The sequence below is a fragment of the Sciurus vulgaris genome, assembly GCF_902686455.1.
Source record: "Sciurus vulgaris genome assembly, chromosome: 1".
Classification (NCBI taxonomy): domain Eukaryota; kingdom Metazoa; phylum Chordata; class Mammalia; order Rodentia; family Sciuridae; genus Sciurus; species Sciurus vulgaris.
In genome coordinates, this window is record NC_136461.1 from 140,344,865 (window position 1) to 140,367,409 (window position 22,545).

At 36.0% G+C, this 22,545-nt stretch overlaps 1 protein-coding gene across 1 annotated transcript; it reads right to left on the reverse strand.

Annotated features, from left to right (window-relative positions):
* Window positions 1-4,102: 4,102 nt before the first annotated feature.
* TTPA (alpha tocopherol transfer protein) lies at window positions 4,103-21,683 on the reverse strand. The gene is made up of 5 exons (XM_079150328.1): window positions 21,396-21,683; window positions 14,833-14,986; window positions 9,548-9,741; window positions 7,455-7,565; window positions 4,103-5,002 (listed from the first exon to the last, which is right to left on the reverse strand). Exons 1-5 carry the CDS (start codon window positions 21,597-21,599, stop codon window positions 4,829-4,831), a joined length of 837 nt encoding a protein of 278 aa, XP_079006454.1. The 5' UTR covers window positions 21,600-21,683; the 3' UTR covers window positions 4,103-4,828.
* Window positions 21,684-22,545: the final 862 nt, after the last annotated feature.

A 22,545-nucleotide genomic window follows, 5' to 3' on the forward strand; every position in this document is an offset into this window, starting at 1 on the left:
GAATCTGGGGCCATCGACCCCATGACCTGAAGAATTCATTCTAATAGGAGCATTGTGGTGTCATGCAGTGTGCAGCTCATGTTGATAAATGAGCCAAGTTCAGTCTGATTCTGTCGTTTACTATCTGTGATTCTGAGCAAAGAATATAAAATGAGCATAATGTCATTTACCCCTATGTTCATCTTACTCCCATTAAAATGGCTATTATCAAGAACACAAACAATAATACAGGTTGGTGTGGATGTAGCAAAAAAAGGCACTCTTTTACATTGCTGGTTGAGTTGCAAATTGGTGCAGCTACTCTGGAAAGCAGTGTGGAGATTCCTCAGAAAACTTGGAATGGACCTACTTTCTGACCCAGTTATCCCACTCCTCAGTTTATACTCAAAGGACTTAAAATTAGCATACTACAGTAATGCAGTCACGTCAATGTTTACAGCAACTCAATTCACAATAGCTAGATTGTGGAACCAACCTAGATGCCCTCCAACAAATGAATGGCTAAAGAAACTGTGGTATACATACACAATGGAATATCATTCAGTCATAAAGAAGAATAATATGGCATTTGCAGATAAATGGATGGAATTGGAGAATATCATGCTAAGTGAAATAAGTCAATCCCAAAAAACGAAAGGCCAAATGTTTTCCCTGATAAGTGGATGCTGATATATAATGGGGGTGGGAGGATGGGGGAGTGAGAGAAGAATGGAGGAACTTTAGATTACATAGAGGAAAATGAGAGGGAGGGAGGGTACAGGGGTACAAAAGTTGGTGGAATGAGACAGACATCATTACCCTATGTACATGTATGATTACATGAATGGTATGAATCAACATTATGCACAACCATAGAAACAAAGAGTTGTACCCCATTTGTGTACAATGAATCAAAATGCAGTCTGTAAAAATAAAAATAATTTTAAAAAATACAATCAAAATGCAATGTTGATATAAAAAGGAAATTTATTTCAAAATGTTTACCTCTCAGGAATGCCTTATTACACATATCAGCATGAACCAGGACAAGGGATAAAGGAGAAGAGACTTAAAATAATTTGGAAAATAGATTAGTTGTCTTGCTTGAAAAAAATAAAATTGTTAATGGTCACAGGAAAAAAAAAGAATATCAAATATGCATTATGTGAATCTAATATAGTGCCTTGCACAAAGTAAGTAATATGTACTTTTTAGTACCCTTCACCTGGTATTCAAGGCCTCCCATGATATAACATGGACCTTTCTGGGCAAATGACCCACTCTTGTGTACCTATCTCTTCCTTCTTCAATAATGCAGGGTTTTTACTATTTCTGAAACCTCTTTTATTCTTTCTCATCTCTAAGTCTTTGCTCATGCTACTTTTTTTCTTGAAATGCCCTTCCCTCCTCTCTCATTCCTGGCTAGGAAAGTTAGTGCTACTTACAGACTGCTTCCTTTAAGAATCCTCAATCACTACAGGTAGAAATCATTTTCCCTTCTGCTTAACTCCCAAAGCACTTCACTGGAATTACTTTGATGGCCCCTACAACATGCTATGCTGCACTTGATCTGGCTATTCTGGATGTCTCTCTTCTTTGTAGCCTCTGTCTGATTTTTCTATTTGCTCTATCACTTAATTCAATGTACAGTGTTATCAAAAGTAAATATCTAATACATTAATAATCTTGAATTGGATAGATAAGAAGGAAGCACTCATCAAGTGCAAATCATGAGAATGGGAGGAAGATGTTAGATGTCCTTGCTAATCAGAAATTAGTGGCAGTGTACCCCTGCCAATCAGTTTTATGGCCTTCATTTCTAGATCCACCTTTGTAACTTATAGTTCTGCTAGACCACCTAAGTATGGCAAAATTCAGCATGTAGGGCCCAGAAGGAATGTTTTAAACATCATCTTCCTTGTTGCCTGAGCATTTATATATATAAAATATATATATATAAATAATATATATCCAGATATATAATATATACATATCCAGCAATTTTAAATCTAAAGTCTTAATTTAGGTGAGTGGAAAAGACAATATTTCCAATAGCATTTCAGTGCTATTTCTGTAATAAATATCTGGTTTGACAAATAAAATCATAATCTAGGCTAATAAAAGATTGTTTCAAAATTAAATTATCTGGGTTGGGGAAAGAGCTCAGTGGTAAAAGTGCTTGCCTAGCACGTGTGAGGCCCTGGGTTCAATCCCCAGTACCACAAAAATAAAAATAAAAATAAATCAAAATTAAATTATTCCCCACCCAGTGCTGGGTATTGAACTCAGAGCCTTCTGCATATTAGTCAATTGCCTACCAGCTAGCCTCATCTCTAATCCTAAACCATCTTCTACCTTGTGCTTAATTTTGCTGTGAACCTGAAACTGCTCTTAAAACAGTCTATTAAAGAAATCAAATTACCTTATTAAGTGACATAGGTAATTGCAGGCTGGTTTTTCCTGCTGCTTATTCTTCCCATAATGCCTTGTGCTGTACATAAGGGACTACGATTAATTTCATAAAGTTAAGTCATACATACTTAAGAAGATAAAACCCTTCTTGAGTGGGGGGACTTTTTATCCACTTGTTTTTAATTTTTTGCTTAGAGTTTTAACTTCTTAATTATTCACAGTTTAGCTTTATGAAATTGGTTTGTGGTCCTTATTTATACCAAAAGGTATTATGGGAAGACTGCACAGCAGGAAAAACCAGTCTGCAATTAAAACTGAAAAACTGACATTTATGTACTGAACAACTGAAGGTAGTAAGTTTTTTCTTAAATTTTTGTGAAAGGAAAAGCAGTTTTAAAAAAAATCCCATACTTGTATTTTTAAATGGAAAAAAAAAGAACTTTACATCCATGGTTTATGTGAAAGATGTTTAATTTTTTTGAACAATATTAAATAAATTATTGTGCAGTTCAGTAACACAATAAGCACATATGGAGTTGACCTTTTCATACAATCACAGTAAGGTAATACAATTACACAGTTATTTACCTTGGCACCTTGTAAAATGGCCTGCTCATTTCACATTGTTCTTTAATGTTCTTTAGAATGTTGCTTTATTTTATAAACATTTCAAAGACCCATCCATAAGTTGTACCTGTATCAATTGATTTATTTTCATTTACTGTTGATTATATCACTGATGAATCACGTTTAAAAGGCATTTTTAAGTGTTCCTTATTCGTGTGCTAAACTACTCATTCCTTCACAGTCATATGTTTTAAATATAAAGGAAGTGGAACCTGTGATATAAATCTTCTTCTAGGAGTAACAGTTGGATAAGCTAGAGATGTTCTGTTGTTGCTATTATTTATTCTTTTAAGTGATTTTTTCTATTATATTATGCAATTTTGAGTTATATGATTTTATAAAGAACACCTGAACTTTTTTTAGAAAACAGGTAGAATTTTTCTATAAAAATTATAATGTGGTGTTAATTTCCCGATGCTAAATCAAAATCAAATACGTTCTCTAAAGAACATCTGCAGTTACTGTCAGGTTTATCATAGATACATGTAAGAGAATTGTAAGTATCAGCTCACCTGATTAGACTAATTTTCTTATAAAGAAAAACACCTCTGCACAAAGAAAAGTATTTTTGTACAAAGATACTATTATATAATTAAGGTTGAAAACCAACCACCTGATCAAATGTTCAAGAAACTTTGTATCCCAGCTGAGCTATATCCCCAGCCCCCCCATATTCTTTCATTTTCAAGTTTTGGATAAAATGAATTTCAAAGTACTAAGAATAAAAATTATGTCATAAATTAGAAGCTATGTTGAATATGAGGAATAAGATTATTTCTTTATTGATAACTGAAATACTCTTTGACATAAACTACAATATAAACAGTAGATCCCAACTATAAAATTTTTTAAGTAAATATAAATTGTGAGATTTAGTTAGAATATTCTAATATAATAGTAAAACCCAAGTTGTTTTATGAATAATCTAAACAGCAGTAATTGATAATGATTTTTAAATATAAACATTTCCTTTCCTTTGTGTAGTTCTATTGATTTTTCAACTAAAACATTCCATGTAAAAGATAATTAAATATTTCTCTCTCTCTAAATATCCGTGTAGTCATTATAAGAATAACCATAAACAGAAGTCAAAATTATTTTTTATTTATTTGAGAATAAATTGAAAGTCATCAACTGTGTTTGAAGTATTTTCTAAATTTGTTTCATTAATTACATCAACATCATTAATTTCCTGGAGACCTGTAGATGCTAACTAGAATAGTATGGCATAAAAATTCTGCAGTCAAAAGTTTCTAATGTGCAAATAAGCTAAAATAGAATTTCCCTGAGATGAGCCATCAGATGACCCCTAGAAATATCTGTAAAGCTATATTCAGATTTTAATCTGAATTATAATTTAATCTGGCACCCAAAATAAGTGTTAATAGGTTTTCATCTTTAGTTGATTTATATAGTATTTTTCACTGAACTATTTATAAACCTATTACCAAACCAATGTAATCCGAAAACTTGTTTAAAATGGAACTTTTCAAAAACATACAAAAATACACATGAACAGTCACTTGAGAAATAACTATGTTAGTTCTTCAAGTGTAAAAATCAAGAATCTCTTCTCTGTCCTTCAGGCATTCTAACATTTAATTACTTTTTAAGTTTTTTTAAAAAAATACAATTAAAAATTTAAAAAGCTTCCCACATGCCCATTTTGCTCATATTAGAGATTTTAACATTTTAAAAGATAAGACAAGCATAATTAGTTTAAAAGATTTGTTCTTTTTCTTTCATTATGTAATCAGATAGGATCTCTCATATTTTTAATGAGGAACCTTCCATACGAAATAGCTTCTTCTCATTGAATGGTCTCAGAAATGCTGCTGAGATAATCTTCAGACTTCATTATAAAATTTGTCCACTCTTGACAAATGTCCTCCATGGAGAGTTCTTCACCACCATATTCCAGAGGAAGAATGTCAGGGAAATGCTGAAGTAGGCTTTGTTTGTAATTGTTCCCATGCATGTGAATCTGAAATAGTCAAAATGTTTTAGAAAGTGCCCCCTCTGCCACTCACTAATTGGATGCAATTCCAAGGGAAAAATCAACCTCATAAAACAAGATACTCTAATAACTTCCAAAGTAGTAGGGTATGTACTACTCTTATCATTCTGCTTGTGGATCTAAGAATTTTATTTATGTTTAGATTGTGCTACCGTGATTCTATTAATTTTATTACTTTCTTAGACTTGCATCCTCAACCTCACAAGATTTATTAGAAGATAACACAAATGTACTACCTGGTATTAATTCAAATAGAAGCATACATCTGAGCACATAGGTTCATGAGGAAAGATTTATGTGGATAGTCAATGGATACTCTGAGCTAGTTCAAAAGTAGGTAATTATGATTGTTAAGAACCTTTAATTTTCAAATATTTTACTTTAAAAGTTGATCATCGAATGAATGACCTGAAGTTAAGAAAAAGCTATAGAAATTAAGAATACATCTTGCTAAAATAAATAAATAACTTTTTCCTATTGCTAAGGCAAAAAGTTTATCTGTGCACTCAGCAAACATTTAATAAGCACGTATACCGCAGTAGGATATGAAAACCAATGAATGAAATGAGTATCCCACATTGAGGAACCCAATTCTTGATTTTCTCTGAAGTTTTAAAAATACTATCAGTTAACTGAGAAGAAATTCTGTCATATCAGGAAAGGAGAAATAGGAAGAGTGAAGTGTTGCTGAAAAACTGAAAAGGAAAAAAGTAGATTCGAGTTTTCTCCCCTATTTTGGCAAGTTTTTTCATTGATTTTCACTGCTTTCCTTAACTTCTCAATTTTTAAGTTTTTCTTGCTTTTTTGTCTTTTAAAAATTAGGTCCAATTTAAAAAAAATTGTACTTGCTCAGAACATAAACTAAAATAGAAATAGTTATTTTTAGATCTTTAGGAGTTAAAGAGGGTGGTCAGCTATATCAAGCTACACTGGAGAGAAAGAAAAAAAAAAAGAAGAAACAACAAAATTGGATTTTATAAAAATAGTAGGATGAAAAGTAGCCATCATCACTAGGGCAGATAATTGAGGGATAGTTCTTGAAGATAAATAGAAATACCCATCAGATAAAGCTCTAGGGTCATAGTTTTCTGACCAGGTACTAAATGTTACATTGTCTTAAAATGAAAGAATATAGTTTCTAAAATTCAAATACAGCATGAGAATCCATGATATCACTATTTATATTTAAATAATTTGAGATTTAATTTGTCAAAGCCTTTAAAAATACTTGGTGGTCACACAGGGTGGCATGATAGGACCTATAATTGAGGCTACTCTGGCGGCTCAGGTAAGAAGATAATTTGAGCCCAAGAATTGAAGACCAATCTGGGCAACACAGCAATATCCTAAATCAAAGATCTCAGAATTTGTTACAGATTAATGCAGCAAGAGTGGTTGCTTTTCTTGAGAACTCGACTCCATTTTCAATCTTTCAAAAATTCTAAAACTATTAGATTTATATCTAAGATAAAGTTCTGTAGGATATGTTTTTAAAAATCACATTTTTTGCTTTAATTAGCATGACATTAAGTCATATATGTCAGGTACTATGGTTTTCAGTTACACATTTAATTAAAAATACTAATTTTGGTGCAGAAATGTAACTGAGTGGCAACGCACACAAGGTCCTGGATTCAGTCCAAATAAATAAAATTAAAGAAGAAAATATGGATTTTTATTTGCACAAATAACACACTCACATGGTTAGAAATCAAAACAAGATAAAAGATACACAGTGAAATGTTTTGCTATCAACCCTATCCTTATCTATGCTTGGCTCTATACCTCTATTCTACTCCATGTAGGTATATTTTTCCTATATATCCTTTTAATATAATTGTATACAAATATAAGGACCTATTCTTATTCTCCCCTTTTTATAGGAAAGATAGCATACATCAACACTGTTTTCATTTTGTGCATTTCACTTTTCAACATATCCTGAAAAACTTGCTGTGTTCCTTTGTGTGGATGTATTGTAGCTTTTTGTTTTTTAACCAGTCTCCTAATGATGAACACTTCTTAGTTTCCAACATTTTCCTGCAATGAATATCTCTATATATGTAATTTTGTTTATGTACAGACATATCTGTAGGATAAATTCCCAGAAGTGCTAAGGTTGTGATTTTTATAACTGTGGGCACACTGCCCTCTACGGGAAAAATACCAATTTGCAATCCAGCCAGGGAAATATGAGTGACCCAGTTTTCCCAGGGCCTTAAAACTAATATCCTTGATGTTCTGAAATTAAAAGTAAATTTTAATTTATAAAAATAGTTGGATTGATAAATAAGTATTCAAGATATTTAACTAATGGAGAGAATGGGGGTGTGTGGGGGAAGATAATAAAGCAATCCTTAAATGAAAAGTTTGGAATGTTTGATTTAGAAAAACAATAACTTGAATGTGTTTTACTCACTCGTTCCTTAATCTTTTCAGTCAGGAATGGTTTAATCATGGAAAAGACAGCATGAAAAATTACTGGCTCATTTATCAAATGGATGCCACGGACTTTCAATGGAAAGGAATCCTTTTGAAAAATAAAGAAAAAAACCCACCTTAACAAAACATAAATTAATATTGCAATTATGTTCCTAAGACAAATATGTTCTTTAAACACTTTCCAAACTTATAGCAGTAACTACAGTGTTATTTTGTTTCCAAAATTATTTATTCCAGCAACCCAAAAGTCTGGTTGATACTCCACTGTCACTAGATGAAGAAGAGATCTTAAACAAGGTTTCTCCTTATAGCTTAGGTAAAGTATTAAAATACTTATTAGTTTGCCTATAAAGTACTTACACTCTTTCACTAGAAATTCCTTCACTCCATCACATACAAATGTTTTCTTAGAGAACCAATGACTAATTTGGACAAATATAATTTAACATTTTTGCCAAATTTTTTTTTGAGAGATAGAAAATCAAAAGTTCATAAAAACTGAAAGAACATAACAAACACTTTAGATACATCTTTAGCATCAAAGTAATATAGGCTGATTTAGAAAGTTTAAAAAGTTAAGAATTGAAAGAAAAAAAAAAAAAAAACCTCATCAATAGTTTCCCTATCTAAAAGTTAGATGGTTAATACACAGACTTTTCTTCTTTCTTTTCTTCATTTTGTTATGCAGAATTCTTTTTCTTTTCATGCCTAGCTTTTAGGGATGTGGTATTAAGTTTTTTTCTCCCAAGTTCTTTATACGTATAATTTTATTTTAAACACAATTGCTAATATGCTCCCTAAATAATTTGTAACCTATCATGTTTCATTGTTCAAATAGTTTTTTCTGTGAACATCATGAGTTTCAATGTTGTTATAATAATCCATCAAATGGATATACCATAATTTAAGTGACCATTTTCCTATTTCTGGACAAATTAAGTTTTTAAAATTTTTTTTCTATTAAAAATTATACTGTGGTGATGCATGCCTGTTATCCCAACTACTTATAAGGCGGAGGCAGGAGTATCACAAGTTCAAGGCCATCCTCAGCAATTCAGTGAGACCCTGTCTCAAAATAAAATTAAAAACTAAAGAAAGGGCTGGGAATGTACCTCAGTAATAAAGTGCCCCTGAGTTCAATTTCCAGTACTACCAAACAAAAATGTGATATTGTAGTAACTGTCTTTATAGGTAGGAGTATAGTGATTACAAACATGACTAGTACATTCAAATTACCAGACTCAATATCCTTATTTCACTGCTGATGACCTCTGTACCTGGGCATTGCTATGTTATCTCTCTGAGTTTATTAATTTGTAAAATGGAGAAAATAATGGTCAGATGTTATACAGGCCCGGCAAGTGCATTAAGTGGTAATATATTCGAAACATTTAGCAAAGTACCTGCCCCATTGTAAAGCTAACTTTCTCTCTCTCTCTCTCTCTCTCTCTCTCTCTCTCTCTCTCTCTCTCTCTCTCTCTCTCTCTTTCTCTCCCTCCCTCCCTCCCCCTTTAAATTTTATTTTAAAATAAATATGTATTCTTTTTCCAGTGCTGGGGATTGAACCCAGGGCTTCACATATATGCTAGGCAAGCTACATCTCTAGCCCCAGTAAACTATTATTATATTATTATGATGGTGAAAAAAGTCCTTACAATATTTAAGATTGTTCTTTAGTTAGGTTCCCAGAAGTAGAATTATTGAGTCAAAGATAATAACCATGTTAAAAAACTTTTGAAAAAAGCCATATCAATTATACCTGCACCAAGATTTACGTAACGTTTTATTGTATCATTGTTATAAACATTTTTGAGTCAGTTTTTTAAACTTAGGACAAGATTTTTACCAAATTACTATTTAAATGTATAAATTCTGTGGTTAGTAATTTTGAACATTTATTTCTGCGGCTTGTTATATTTTACATAAATTAATTCCACTTTACTTCCTGTTAGTATTTTTGGATCATATGTATCATTTTTGAAATTTTATTTAAGTTCTAATAAATATACTAACAAAACTTAAAACTAGCATTTGGGAGTATGATAACTAAGAGTTAAAATATTCACTTACAGTAAGTACAGCAGCAATTTTCTTGGCTACAGATGGGGTAATTTGAAAAGCATGAGAAAACTGCCAACCTTCTAGGTCAAATATAGCCTTGACTCCATTTCGTTGTGTTTCTACTTCCTGTACAATAAGCTCAGATGTGATTAGACTTACACGAAATACATCATAAGCTGTAAAAACTTTTGGGTCCCAGGATGCTGAAAAGAAAAAGAAATAAAAAAGCATATCATATTTCAGCATTGTATAAAGAACCAGAAAGATTTACAAAGGGAAACTAATTCTATGTATGAGAAATCGTGCATATTGAATAACACTAAATTAAGGGCCAAGGTTATCTGTTTCTCCCTTCCTCCTGAAATTCCTGGCAAAGAAAAGGTTTTTAAAAGCATGGGGGTGGGATAGGGAGATAGCTCAGTTGGTAGATGCTTGCCTTGCAAGCACAAGGCCCTGGGTTCAATCCCCAGCACTGCCAAAAAAAAAAAAAAAAGAAAGAAAGAAAAAAAAAAAAAAAAAAGCATGGGGGGAAAAATAGAATGCTTGCAGGCTGTATTTGACTGTTAAAGGCAATCGTGACTTCACGTGCAGGAGAGAGCTATGTCTTAAGATGGGAATGCCTGTGGCTAGCTACAGGTTCAGAGATGCTGGACAAGGCAAAACTGAGGGCCTGGATTCTGAGGAGCAGGTAGGGTCCCATAGTAACTGAAGAGGTTGCTATGAGAAATGCATGGAGCAGACAGACAGGTTGATCCTCTCAACTTTCAGTGACAAGCAGCACACAGCAAAGGCATGTCCCTACAGGCCTGAGCAGGAAATGTGAGCTTGGGAATGAAGTGTTGAGGAAATAGCCAGCTTGCTGCACACACCCAGGTAGCTGCACACGCCCAGGGAAAACAGGGAGGACCTGTGCTGAAAGTGGGTACTGACATTTCTTGTCCACACATCCCACTCATCCCCTAACATCCCTGAGACAGGCCACACGCAGCAGGCATAAATGACTAATCGACTGACAGGCAGGTAATCTTTAAAAAAAAAAAAAAAAAAAAAAAGATATGCATCTGTCAAAAATTGTAACATTACACACATATATGCAAAGAACAGAGGAACCAAACTCAATAGATAAAGACAACAAAGCTTGAGGAAAGTTAAGAAAGCAAGAGACATTAAAAGAAATATAATATGTCAGGAAGAAGATGTTGAAAACTATCATAAGAACAGGCAAAGATTTTTAAAAATCAGGTGAAATCAAAAAAAATTCAACTGATGGAACAAATGACAGAGCCAGTAAGTGAATAATGGTTTGGAAGATCTATTTGAAGAGTTCTCTTAAATTTAGCACACGAGTTGATAAGTAAGAATAAAAGTTAAAAAAATTATGCAGGTAAACCTAGAAATTTCAACATCCTACTATTAAGAGATCTAGAAAGCAATAGCAAAGGACATGAAACAAAAGAGAAGAATAGTAATAGTAGAGAAATTTTTTCCATAGCTGAAAAACGATATGTCTTCAGACTGAAGGTTGATGGAGTGCCTAAAAGAATGAATGAAAAATTATTCATAATGTGAAGTAATGGTAAAATTTCAAAAAGCAAAGTTTCTGGTATGAGCAACTGGGTAGGATGGTGGCACCATTTGAGATAAAAGAGAAGCATTTGGGTGGAAGAGATCATAAGTAGGAACATGTCAAAATGGTGACTGTGAGACATCCAAATAGATACAGCTGGAATAGGGAACTGGTTATATTAACTGGATCCCCAAGAAGAAGATGGGGGTGAAGATACAGATTTGGGAATTGTTCATACTTATATGACAATCTATAAGAGGGATTGTCTTACATCCATGTTTCTCCGTTATGGTCGAGATAAAGAATCATATGAAGCAGGGCTAAGGCCAGGGTCCTAAGGGATTTCAGAATTTAAAGAATGAGGCAAACATTGGGAATCCAGCTCATGTAACCTGCTCCCTATTCTAGCTGTATCTATTTGGATCTATCACAGTCACCATTTTTTGTTGGTTTGTTTGTTTGTTTTGGTACCAGGGACTGAACCCAGGGGTGTTTAACCAATGAGTCACATCCTCAGCCCTTTTTATTTTTAGGCAGGGTCTTGCTAAGTTGCTTAGAGCCTTGCTAAGTTGCTGAGGCTGGCTTTGAACTCACTATCCTCCTGCCTCAGCCTCCAGAGCCTCTGGGATAACAGGCATGGGCCACTGCACCCCACTCACAGTCACCATTTTGACATGGTCCTACTTATGATTTTTTCTGCCCAAAATGCTTCTATTTTATCTCTATAAACAGTGCCAGCTGGGCATGTGGCTCATTGGTAGAGCACTTGTCTGGCATGTGTGAGGCCCTGGATTCTATCCCCAGGACTGAATTTTTTGTTTTTAGAAAGAGAACGAGGAGGAGGAGGAGGAGAGAAAGAAGAAGGAACCACTAGTTAGACTGAAGAGAATGTGGCATCAGAGAAGCCAAGGGAAGAGAATATTTTTTAAAAAGGAGGAAGTGTCTCACTTTGTTGGAAGCCAAATAAAATAGGACTAAATGTGTTCATGAGATTTGGTGAAAAGGTCACTGATGTCTTTTTAGCAGATCTGGGAGTGGAATCAGAGCAGAATGGGCTGAGGGATGATTGAAAAGTATGGATGGTGAACATTCTAACTTAAGAAGTCTAGCTCAGAATAGGAGAGGGAGCTGGGGAGATGGCTGGGGCAGAGGTTGGGCGGAGTGGGACTGAGGAGGACTTTTCATATGTTTTAGATGACTGAACTTAACAGATTTAAATATTAATTGGTAGCATCTAGTAGCAAGGAAAGCCCTATAGATCTGGAAAAAGAAAGAATAATCAGGACTCCTGGGAGGGCACAATGAGATTATCCTTGCTTTTAAAAACCTTCAGATGAGCATTTGAAAAATAAACACAATTCAAAAAAATCCTATACTACTTCAGACACTGATGGCTACAATGGTGAAAAATATGAGCCAAACAAACTTTGCAGATCAAAAAATTTTCTATGACCTAAATTTCGGAGTCAACTGACTTAATTATCTAATATCCACTGTCCAATATAGTAGTCACTAGTCACCTGTAACTATATGAATTTAAATTAACGTTCAGTTTCTTAGTTGCAGTAGTCACATTTCAAGTGCTCAGTAGCCATGTGTAGCTGGTGGCTACTATAGAACAATTTCATCATAGAAAATTCAATGAAATATTGCTAGCTAGAATTTAAGTGCCTTACTTATGGTCAAAAGAGTACCTTTTCTTTCTCACCACCAAATATCATTTTTACTTCTTTTGCTTAGGTGATTCATGAGCAAACTGAAAGAGAGAGAGAGAGAGAGAGAGAGAAAGATATCCAGACACGCACTGCAGAGCCCAAATACATGCTGCTGGTTTCAGTTTTATGTTCCTGGGACCTCTCAGTAGATTTGCCAGATAAAATATAGAACACAGAGTTAAAGCTGAATTTCAGATAAATATGAGATAATTTTTTAGCACAAGTATGCTCCATGCATATTTAAGAAATATTGTTTATCTGAAATTCAAAAACAACTGGACACCCTATATTCTTATAATACATAGGTTTCTTTGCTAAATAAAACACAAATACTGGCAACCCTATCGCTGAGGAACTAAAGAACTTATTGCTGACAAATCATTCGATAGTCTCTGGCACTAGTGGAGTAATGAAAGAACAGAAAGGACATTTTATTGTCTGTTTTATAGATCATGGCTTAATGATTAACTTAGTATTCTTTGACAAACAAGCTCAGACAAAAAAAAAAAAAACAAAAAAACACCAGATCATTTGATACCCTTTCAAGAATTAAATACAGTATCTTTTTCCCAGATACTAAACTGTTTTTACAGGCAAGTATCTTATCTCTAAGCAGGCTAGAAATGCAAATACATAAAATTTAAATCTTTAAAGATGTGGAAAATAGTTGGGCATCATAGCACACTATATTCCCAGCTATGCTAGGAGGCTGAGGCAGGAGGATCACTTGAACCCTCCTGGGTTCAAGGCTAGCCTGGGGAGCACAGAAATACCCCATCTCAAAAAATAAAAAATTTTTAAAAGGATGAAACTTCTATAAAATAATAATTCACAAGATTCAACTCACGAGAAGTTAGTTATATCTGTCCTTTCAACCAAGCTGTAGGAGTTCTCTTTTACCTCATTTTTAAAATCATACACAGAACTAAACAGGCAGTAGAAGTTATTGGTCACAAATGCTGTAGTCTGAATATTTGTGTCCCACTCCCCCACCTCCTCAATTTTTATGTTGCAATTCTAACTCCCAAGGTCAGTAAATTAGTAGGAAAGTCTTTGTGAAGTGATCAGGTCATGAGGATGGGGTCTTTGGGAAATGATCAGACCATGGGGATAGGATTCTTCACAAACAGGATTGTGCCCTATGAAAAGAGGCCCAAGAGAGACCTTTGTCCTTTCCAAAGCCAGCTTTCAAAAGGCCAAGGTTACAGAGAGAAAATGTCTGTCTACATCCAGGAAACAGGCTTTCATCAGGAATCAAATCTGCTGGTGCCTTGATTTTCGACTTCTTAGCCTTCAGAACTGTAAGAAATAAATTTCTATTTTTTAGTTCACCCAGTTTATGACAGTTATAGAAGACTGGATGGATAAAACACTAACCCACAAAATCACTAGGAGCACCTGATAATGAAAAAGGGAAGCAGTGAAAAGAAAAAGGTGCTAATGGAATACAGTTTCCCGGGTCCCTTGCTCCTCAGCCCTGGGCATTATTGAACTAGTCATTTACTCACTCATTCCACAAATACTTACTTAATAAGAGACTTCTATACACCAGGCCCTGTGCTCAGTGTTAGGGATATATCAGTGAATATAACAGATAAATCTATGATTACATGGAGCTTATACCTTATAGTTCAGAATTCTTTTTTTTCTTTTTTCTTTTTCTTTTTTTTTCTTTTTTTTTGCATTTCCTACTAAACATTTTTTAAACACTTATCTTGAGCTTTTTCACTTTTTCCCACTATTGCTCTTCCCATTTTTATTTTCTCTTATACAGTTGACTTTGGGAAAGTACAAGTAGGATTTTTCACTAGTTTCTGTTAATTTTCTCAAAACTGCCAACATTTTTCTTATATTTGGTAAATGTTAAGACCTAAAAACATAAATGGAAACCTTAATTCTTAAAGACAGACACTAAAACATTCAATTCATCAATAAAAAATAAAAGGAGGAGAGAGAAGGAAGAGCAGGAGGATGAGGAAGGTGGGTCGGAAGAAGAGTTGTGTGTGACTCACCGATTCTGTAAATAAGAACTTTGCTGCCAGTGGGATCCCTGGATCTCAGAACTCCATGGTAGCCAGCTTTCAAAAGGCCAAGAATACTTCCAGGGTGGAGGTCAGCACTTAGTTCTGGACATTCTGCTCTCCATTTATAATAGTTTTTTAATAACTGAAAAATAAAATGAATACTGTCCATAGATTGTATACCTGGTAAGCATTTTGTGAAAACAGTAAGAAAGCCTTGACATTGCATGAAACTTGCCATTCATTAAATCCACTATATCTCGATTTTAATCTGGGGTGTCATTTTAGCTGGGCACCATAGCATCCCTCTTTAGAACCCAAGCTCCTATCCTCAAGGGTATGAGGTAAGAGGAGTTCATCATAAATTTAAGGACTAGTAATTTTCAGTTGTCACCTAGAGTAGCTAGGGTCTAAAGCCAGCTACCAACATGCCTTCCCCTCCTGGTGTACACACCCATTCATTATAGCAGGCAGTGGGATCTATTTGGTTCCCTCCACCTGTGTGTGAGTTGGCCTCGCACTGAATTTATTTTTGGAGACTCAGATACCATGTAAGATTACTGAATGATAACAGTTCACGTGGAAAGAAGCCCTGGAGGTTGAGAGGTCATCCTGGCTACGCTCACCTAGCCGAGTTCCCATCTGGTGTCATGTTTAGCAAAGATGAAGCATCCCCACTGAGCCCTGCGCAAACTGGAGAACACAAACAGTTGTGCTTTAAGCCAAGAAATTTTGGGATGTTTATTACTCAGCAGAAGATAACTGAAATACCACCTTTAGTATATTTTTGAAATAAGGAAGAATAGAAATCAATCAACTGAATTAGGAAAGCCTAAGAAATAGTACACCTGGATAAAAAATCTTGGCAAAACATGGTTTGAAGGAATCCTACTTTGTTCCCACCACCCACAACCCCAAAAGAAAAACCAGAGATGGCTAATCAACATATTATTATAAAGAATACTACAGCAAAGGATGCATTTAAAAATTATTTTAATTTTCCTCTTTATGATTTTTATCCTTCTCAATTTTTATTAAAAAACAGTAATTTTTTTTCAGTTTAAAGTGACCTGGTAGCAATGTGGGATCACAGTTCAGACAAAAGGAAAATCAGATTTTTATATCTGAAATTCATTAGAGTAAATATGGTAACTATAGCCACAAAAAGTAGTAATGATCTGGAGAAGAAACTACAAATAATACAGCAAGTAGAGGTTGAAATTGTGAGCCCTAGAAAGTATCCTTGGCTGGGAATGGCTCAGGGAGAGAGGCTGGCTTGACTAGAGAAGAGGAGCATCCTGGTGTCCTAAGTCATCAGCATCACCCTGCCTGCCTCCTCTGATGTTGTCTCCGTCTCTTTGTGTCCCTCTCCCTCTCTTTCACCTTGTTATTTAATGAACTCTTCTTAACTTTAAAAGAGAAAAAGAGAATATTACTGAGAGCTAAATGCAACAGAGAGGTTAACAAAAAAAAAAAAAAAAAAAAAAAAAAAAGAAGTCAGTGTGCCAACCAAGAAATAATTGGTGACCTAAATAACAGTTTCCAAAGGCAAAAAGAACAACAGCACATTGTAGGTTCTGGTATATTCATCCTGTTCTATATGATGAATTTCCCTTCCTCCTCCTGTCTTAGGGAGTATCAGAACAGGTATCAACAGCAATTTACAACGCTCACTACTTTTTGAGAGTTTCCCCAGACATAAGAGCAAGACTTTTAATTCTGATCCATGCAAAATGCTAAAAGGGAATATTAGTAACTATCTAAAAATAATGCCTTTATTTTCCTGAGGAACGATAAAAGTTGTGGCTTCATTAGAAGAAATCTTTTAGGTAATATGGACAAGGTGCTCAGCTTATTTATTTCTGTAGATAGCTGGCTCCCAGGGGACAAAAATATGTGTTGAACAAAAGAATGAATCAATGCATGAATAAATCAGCTGAGTCCACACATTTGAAAAACTGATTTCTGTAAAGATGCACAAATAAATTTCATACCTCTGACACTTAACTTTTGCAAAGTGGAAGATCTAAACCTAGATCTTTGATTATTACTCTTCCATTGATAAATAAACTCACAGATCCAGTTGATGCAAATACATTAAATAAATGTCCAAAATGAACTATTATTGAGCAGTTCTCAAATTACCCTATGTCCACTACAACCAAAATATGGCTGCAAATGGATATTCATTATGGGAAAGTGCCTGTTTTGTAAAAAAATTAAATTAAATTAAAAAAATAAAAAATTAGAAATTAAAAAATATTTAAAGTGTTATGTTTTAACCATGCTTTGTTGTAAAGATTTCTCTTAACATTTTTCATGTATTTTCAAACAAAATAATTGTCTTCATGCCACTCTTACAGGGTCTAACAGAGTAACCTCAAGTTCTCCTCACAATTACCCTGAGGGGTAACTTTGGGAAGTTACTGGGTTAACTAAGGTCATCAGAGTGGAGCCCTCATGGTTGAATAGGAGTGGGAGAGTCTGGCTACTCCAGAGGCTGAGACAGAAGGATCCCAAGTTCAAGGCTAACCTTAGCAACTTAGTGAGACCATTAGATGGATAAGAAAAATAAAGCTCTGAGAAATTACACATTCATTTAAGGATAATAACTCTCAGGAGCACAGTACAGACTGAAATTGCCATGTGATATGGTTAAGTTTCACTAAAGAAGCTACATTTAGAGGGAAATTAGCAGGGAGAATCCACGGAAATTTGAAAGTTTTGAAATCTTTGGGAAAACTATGAAGATAACTAAAGGATTTAAAAAAATCACATCTTACTTTTCTATTGGTAACAATGATACCACAAACTAGGTAAATTATAAACAAAAGGGTTTTTTTTTTGGCTCATGGTTCTGATTCAAGGTCCTAGGGGCCACATCTTCTGATGGCCTTCTCCCTGACAGAGTCTCAAGGGGCCACAGGACATCAGACTGCAAGAGACAGCAAGTGTGTGCACTGTGGTCTTTCTCCCTCTTGCTGCTGCTCTTTCTCCTCCCTCCTCCTCCTCTTCCTCCTCTTCTTCTTCTTAACTGGGAATGAACCCAGGATCATTCGATTTCTAAGCTATATCCCAGTCCTTCTTTTAGTGTATTTTGAGACGCAGTCTTCCTAAGTTGCCACAGTTGGCCTCTAACTTGAGATTCTCCTGTCATGGCCTCTGGAGTAGCCAGACGCTCCTGCTCTTCTTATAAAGCCATCAATCAGTATTCTGTCATGCGCACTCCACCCTGATGACCTTAGCAAATCCCAATCACTTTCCAAAGACCTTGCTTCCAAACACCATACTCTGGTTAAAAGTTCCTCACAATGGGGATTAAACTCCAATATAAGATTTGGAGGGGACAAAACATATTCAAACCACAACAATAGAAAGCAAAAATAGAAGGAACTGAAATATTCACTTATAAAAGACAGGAATTCATGAGAATTTGTAAAACAGAGGAGTGGATGATTTTTTTTTTTCATTGTTTCAAACCAAAAGGACTAGTGCATGTAACTGACAGCATAGGCCCTCCTGAGTTCCACCCAAGTTCAAATCCCTGCTCCACTTAATAGGTACATGATTTTTGACAAGCTACTTACCTTTTGTACCTCAATTTCTTCTAAAATGAAACAATAATGCAAATACTACTCTAAAAAGTACCTGACATTTCATAAGCATGTTAGCTATTAGGACTAGAAAACCTTATTTATTTATTATAACTTCAAATACAAATACTAGAATAGTGAAAAATTTCATTATAACCAGTGCATTTATCAAGGTTTCTTCCTACAAAAACAGTAGGACTTATATATTATGAATAGGGAATTTGATTTGAATTAACTAACACTGTAGAGGAAAAAGAAAAGCCAGTTTCACACTTTTACCCCTTCCTTTTTCCTCTCCAGTTGGCAGAAAAGTTAAGACAAAGAGGTCACAGACAGAAACTTGATTACTGTCCAGTGGATTCTGACACAGTCCTGCTGGCCAGTTCTTCAAGGGCACAGTGAAATAAAAAACATTCAATAAAATGAGGAAGACAGAATATCTAAGTCACAGAGGATGAAGGCAAATTTTATTTCTTTTTGTACTTAGACATTACTTTTTAAAAAGCAGCAAAAATGAAATCAGCCAATCACAGCATTTTATTATCAGTTATCTCCATACATATATGTTCAATACCTCATTTAAACTGCATTCTTCACAAGACCTGAGATTAAGTCTTCATTTTCAGTTACCACTGAGTACTCAATAGCTTATTACTCATGATGTTAGGACACTTGCATAACCGTTGAACTTCACAAAAATAAAGAAAACTGTATTCTTATTTTACTCCTAAAATCAAAATAAATTTTAGTAGATCAACCATACCAGCTAAAAAAGAGAAGTCATCCTTTCTAGGGAAAAGTCTGGATTGAAGAGTTTATAAAACCCAAATGTAGGGGGTGAGGGTATAGCTCTGTGGGAGAGCAAGTGCTCAGCATGCATGAGGCCCTGGGTTCAACTGCCAGCATCAAAAGCAAAACAACGAAGAGTAATCAAAAAACAATCAATCAATACATTTGATCACAATAAAAATAATACCAAGTCTTCTGAAGGAAAATAGTATAATAATGTCAAAAGACAGGCATCAAACTATTTTTCTTGATATACACAGACTACTTTATGAATCAGTAAGTTATAAAAATGAACAAATGGCAAAATAGGCAATTAAGGTAAAAATAATTTTTAAAGATTAGCTATATTAAATATTTTCCTCACTTTTTAACAAAATTAATGCATGTTATAATAACAATGACAAGCCATTTCTCGGTCAGACATGGAAGTACCCACCTGCAACATCAGCTACTCCAGAGGCTTCTAACAAATACAAGGCCAGCCTCAACAATTTAGCAAGACCTATCTTAAAATAATTGTTTTTAAATAAAGGATGGAAGATAGCTCAGTGGTAGAGCACTTTGCTTGTTATGTGTGAGGCCCTGGGTTCAACCCCCAATACCACAAACAAAATCTAGTATGTAATATGAGACTGATAAAATTAGTGTAAACCTTCTGGAAGATCATTTTTTATATTCCTCAAGACTGAAAAGTGCATTTCTCACTTCATTCAGCAATTTTGCTAGCTGAATTTATTCAATGAGGGTGTGTCCCTATTTATGCACAAGATGAAGCATGAAGATACACCAGAATGCACAGTCAGTGATGGAAGAAACCACAGAAGCCTTGCTCATTGCATCTTGTATACTACTAGGCAAATAGTAGAAGTCCAAAAATCACTGAAAGAAAGAATGCACAGCGTGAAGACAGCACTTGCATCAGTTGGAAAAATCCCATCCAAAAGCTGAGGACTGGTTAGGTAAATGAATATCTTACCTAATATGTAATATATTCATTTTGTGACTTAGCATCAGCTCCAAAATGAGTAAGATGTATGTGAACATTGATCATATAAGACGATCCCCCTGATAAGTCAGCTAAGAAAAAGGCAAAACACACATGTGCCTGCTTATGTGAACGTAGACCATGGCTGAAAAAGTAAACAAGAAACAGATGACAGACATGGCCCCTGGGTATTGGAGGTAAAAAAAATTTTTTTTTTCCTTCAGAAAGTTGCTTTCAGAAAGTAAGTTTTTAACTTACTTTGAACGTTTTACTATCTTGTATTATCTGCGATATTTTCACTAATTACTTTTTTCAATAAAATTTTTGTTAAAACAGGGGAAAAAAAAAAAAGCAACTCAGTGAGGCAAGTTGGAATTCTGTTCTAGGAATGCCGTCCCAAGCAGCACGACATTGAGCAAGGCGCTCAGAAAAAGGGCTAGATCCGGCCAATTGCTTAGTGCTTACCATGTGCCTGGCACTGTTCTGGGCACATCTTGTTCTAACCGTTAAACTGGTTAATGTTCAATCCTCACAACCAATCAACAAGATAAGCATTCTCACCGTTATTTAACAGATAAGGACAATGAACCCCAAGTAACAAATTCAAGGTCGCATCTCTCTAATTCCACCCTTTCTCTCAAATTGTTGTAACAGTTGATAACATAAAAAGAACTGCCCCCATGGCTCCCCTGGATTCAAAATATACTGGGCTGCTTTACTGTCTTGACATTTAAATATTACTATTGATAATACCATTTTGCTAGGGTATGGTTTCGGATTTTCAGTTTTACCGGCAATATCATTTTCCTCACCACACGTAGTTTTCAACTCGTAGATCAGAAGATCTGAGATGCCTGCTTCTCCTACTTTGCTTTACTATCACAGGTTTTTCTTCCAGGGAGAGGAAGGCATTTCCCTCAAAACATTACGGGCTCGGGAGACTTATCTAGGTCGAATTCCAGTGCTTGCTATTCCCCCAAAGGCTTCAACACTTAACTAAGTTTCCCTCTTTCCACTAACTTAAAAGAACTGGAAGGACCCGCGCGGGATTTCTTGGAACACCTACAGCACAGCGCCCACGCTCGATAGCGTTAGGATCCAGTGGGTCCTGCCTGCACCTTGAGCGTCCGCTGGGATCTAGGCGAAGCCTCAGGCGCCCAGCCCCGCTGGCAAGGCGCAGCGCTTACCCGCCAGGCCAGATCCAGGTCGAAATCCCGGGCGCGCAGGAACCGCAGTAGAAAAGAGTCAGTGAGTGGCAGCGGCGCGAACCGGACGTCCTCCTCCCGGGCCCGGCGCCGCAGCTCCGCCAGGCTGGGCTGCAGCAGCGGCGAGTGGTCCGGCAGCGCGCTGAGTTGCAGCCCGGTTGGCGGCCCCGACCGCATCTCTGCCATGCCGGTGGCCGCAGCCGCCGCCGCCGCTACCAGGGCGGCGGGGAAAAGCGCGGGCCCCGAGCCACCCTCAGCCCCTCCTTCGGTGGCCGCTGCCCAGCGCACACCCACTCGCGCACACCCCTCCTCGGGCCTCTGCCCTAGGCCGGTGGGAGGGTCAGAGCCGCCTCTTTTTAGAAAACCCAGTGGTGTCCCAGTGCGTGCTAATCGCGTCTTTAGTAGTTTTAAGTAGTAATTCGAGCCCTTCCTCCTTGAGGGAAGTCACCGGTATTCAACGTCAAGAGCACGCTGTCCAAAAGTTACCTGGGATGTTTAAAAAAATCATCTGCCAGAGGACCTTTTGTTCCCCCCCCCCCCCCCCCCACCACCACCACAGTATCTTTTTCTTTCCTTCCTTCCTAGAATCTTGCAGCTGGAAAGAGCCTTAGAACACCGACTTAAAGGCTCTGCCCCTGCTGAGCCCTAGTCTTTCCATATGGCGCCTTAAACTGTATTATAACATTGTTTCTAAAATGTAGTTCCACAAAGCCACCATAACAGACGCCTCCTGTTTCTCCCTTCCCAATACAGGGAATCCCTTCTGAATTCTTGGCACCTGGCCCTGTTAGGGCCATATGCAAATAAATGCCTAGCAAGTGGGGGAAAAAAAATTTTTTTAAATGCCATAAACCTATTCTATTAAACTCCACCACTGACCTGAAAGCACATATAGTCTCACAGTGACTAGTTCAACGGCCTAAGAGAGAATCTGTGGGATCTCAGGTAAGGAGGAGGAGGCAAGGAAGTGAGGCAGAAAACTGAGCAGTTGTTAAGCAGACCTTTTCTTGATTTCTATCTGCTAAAACTACCCTAGAATTGACCTGTCTTCCCAATGAGAAGGTCATGAAACTAATTCTTATTAAATGTACAGTGTGTGACAGGAAAATGCTGGACTTGCAAAAGCAAAACC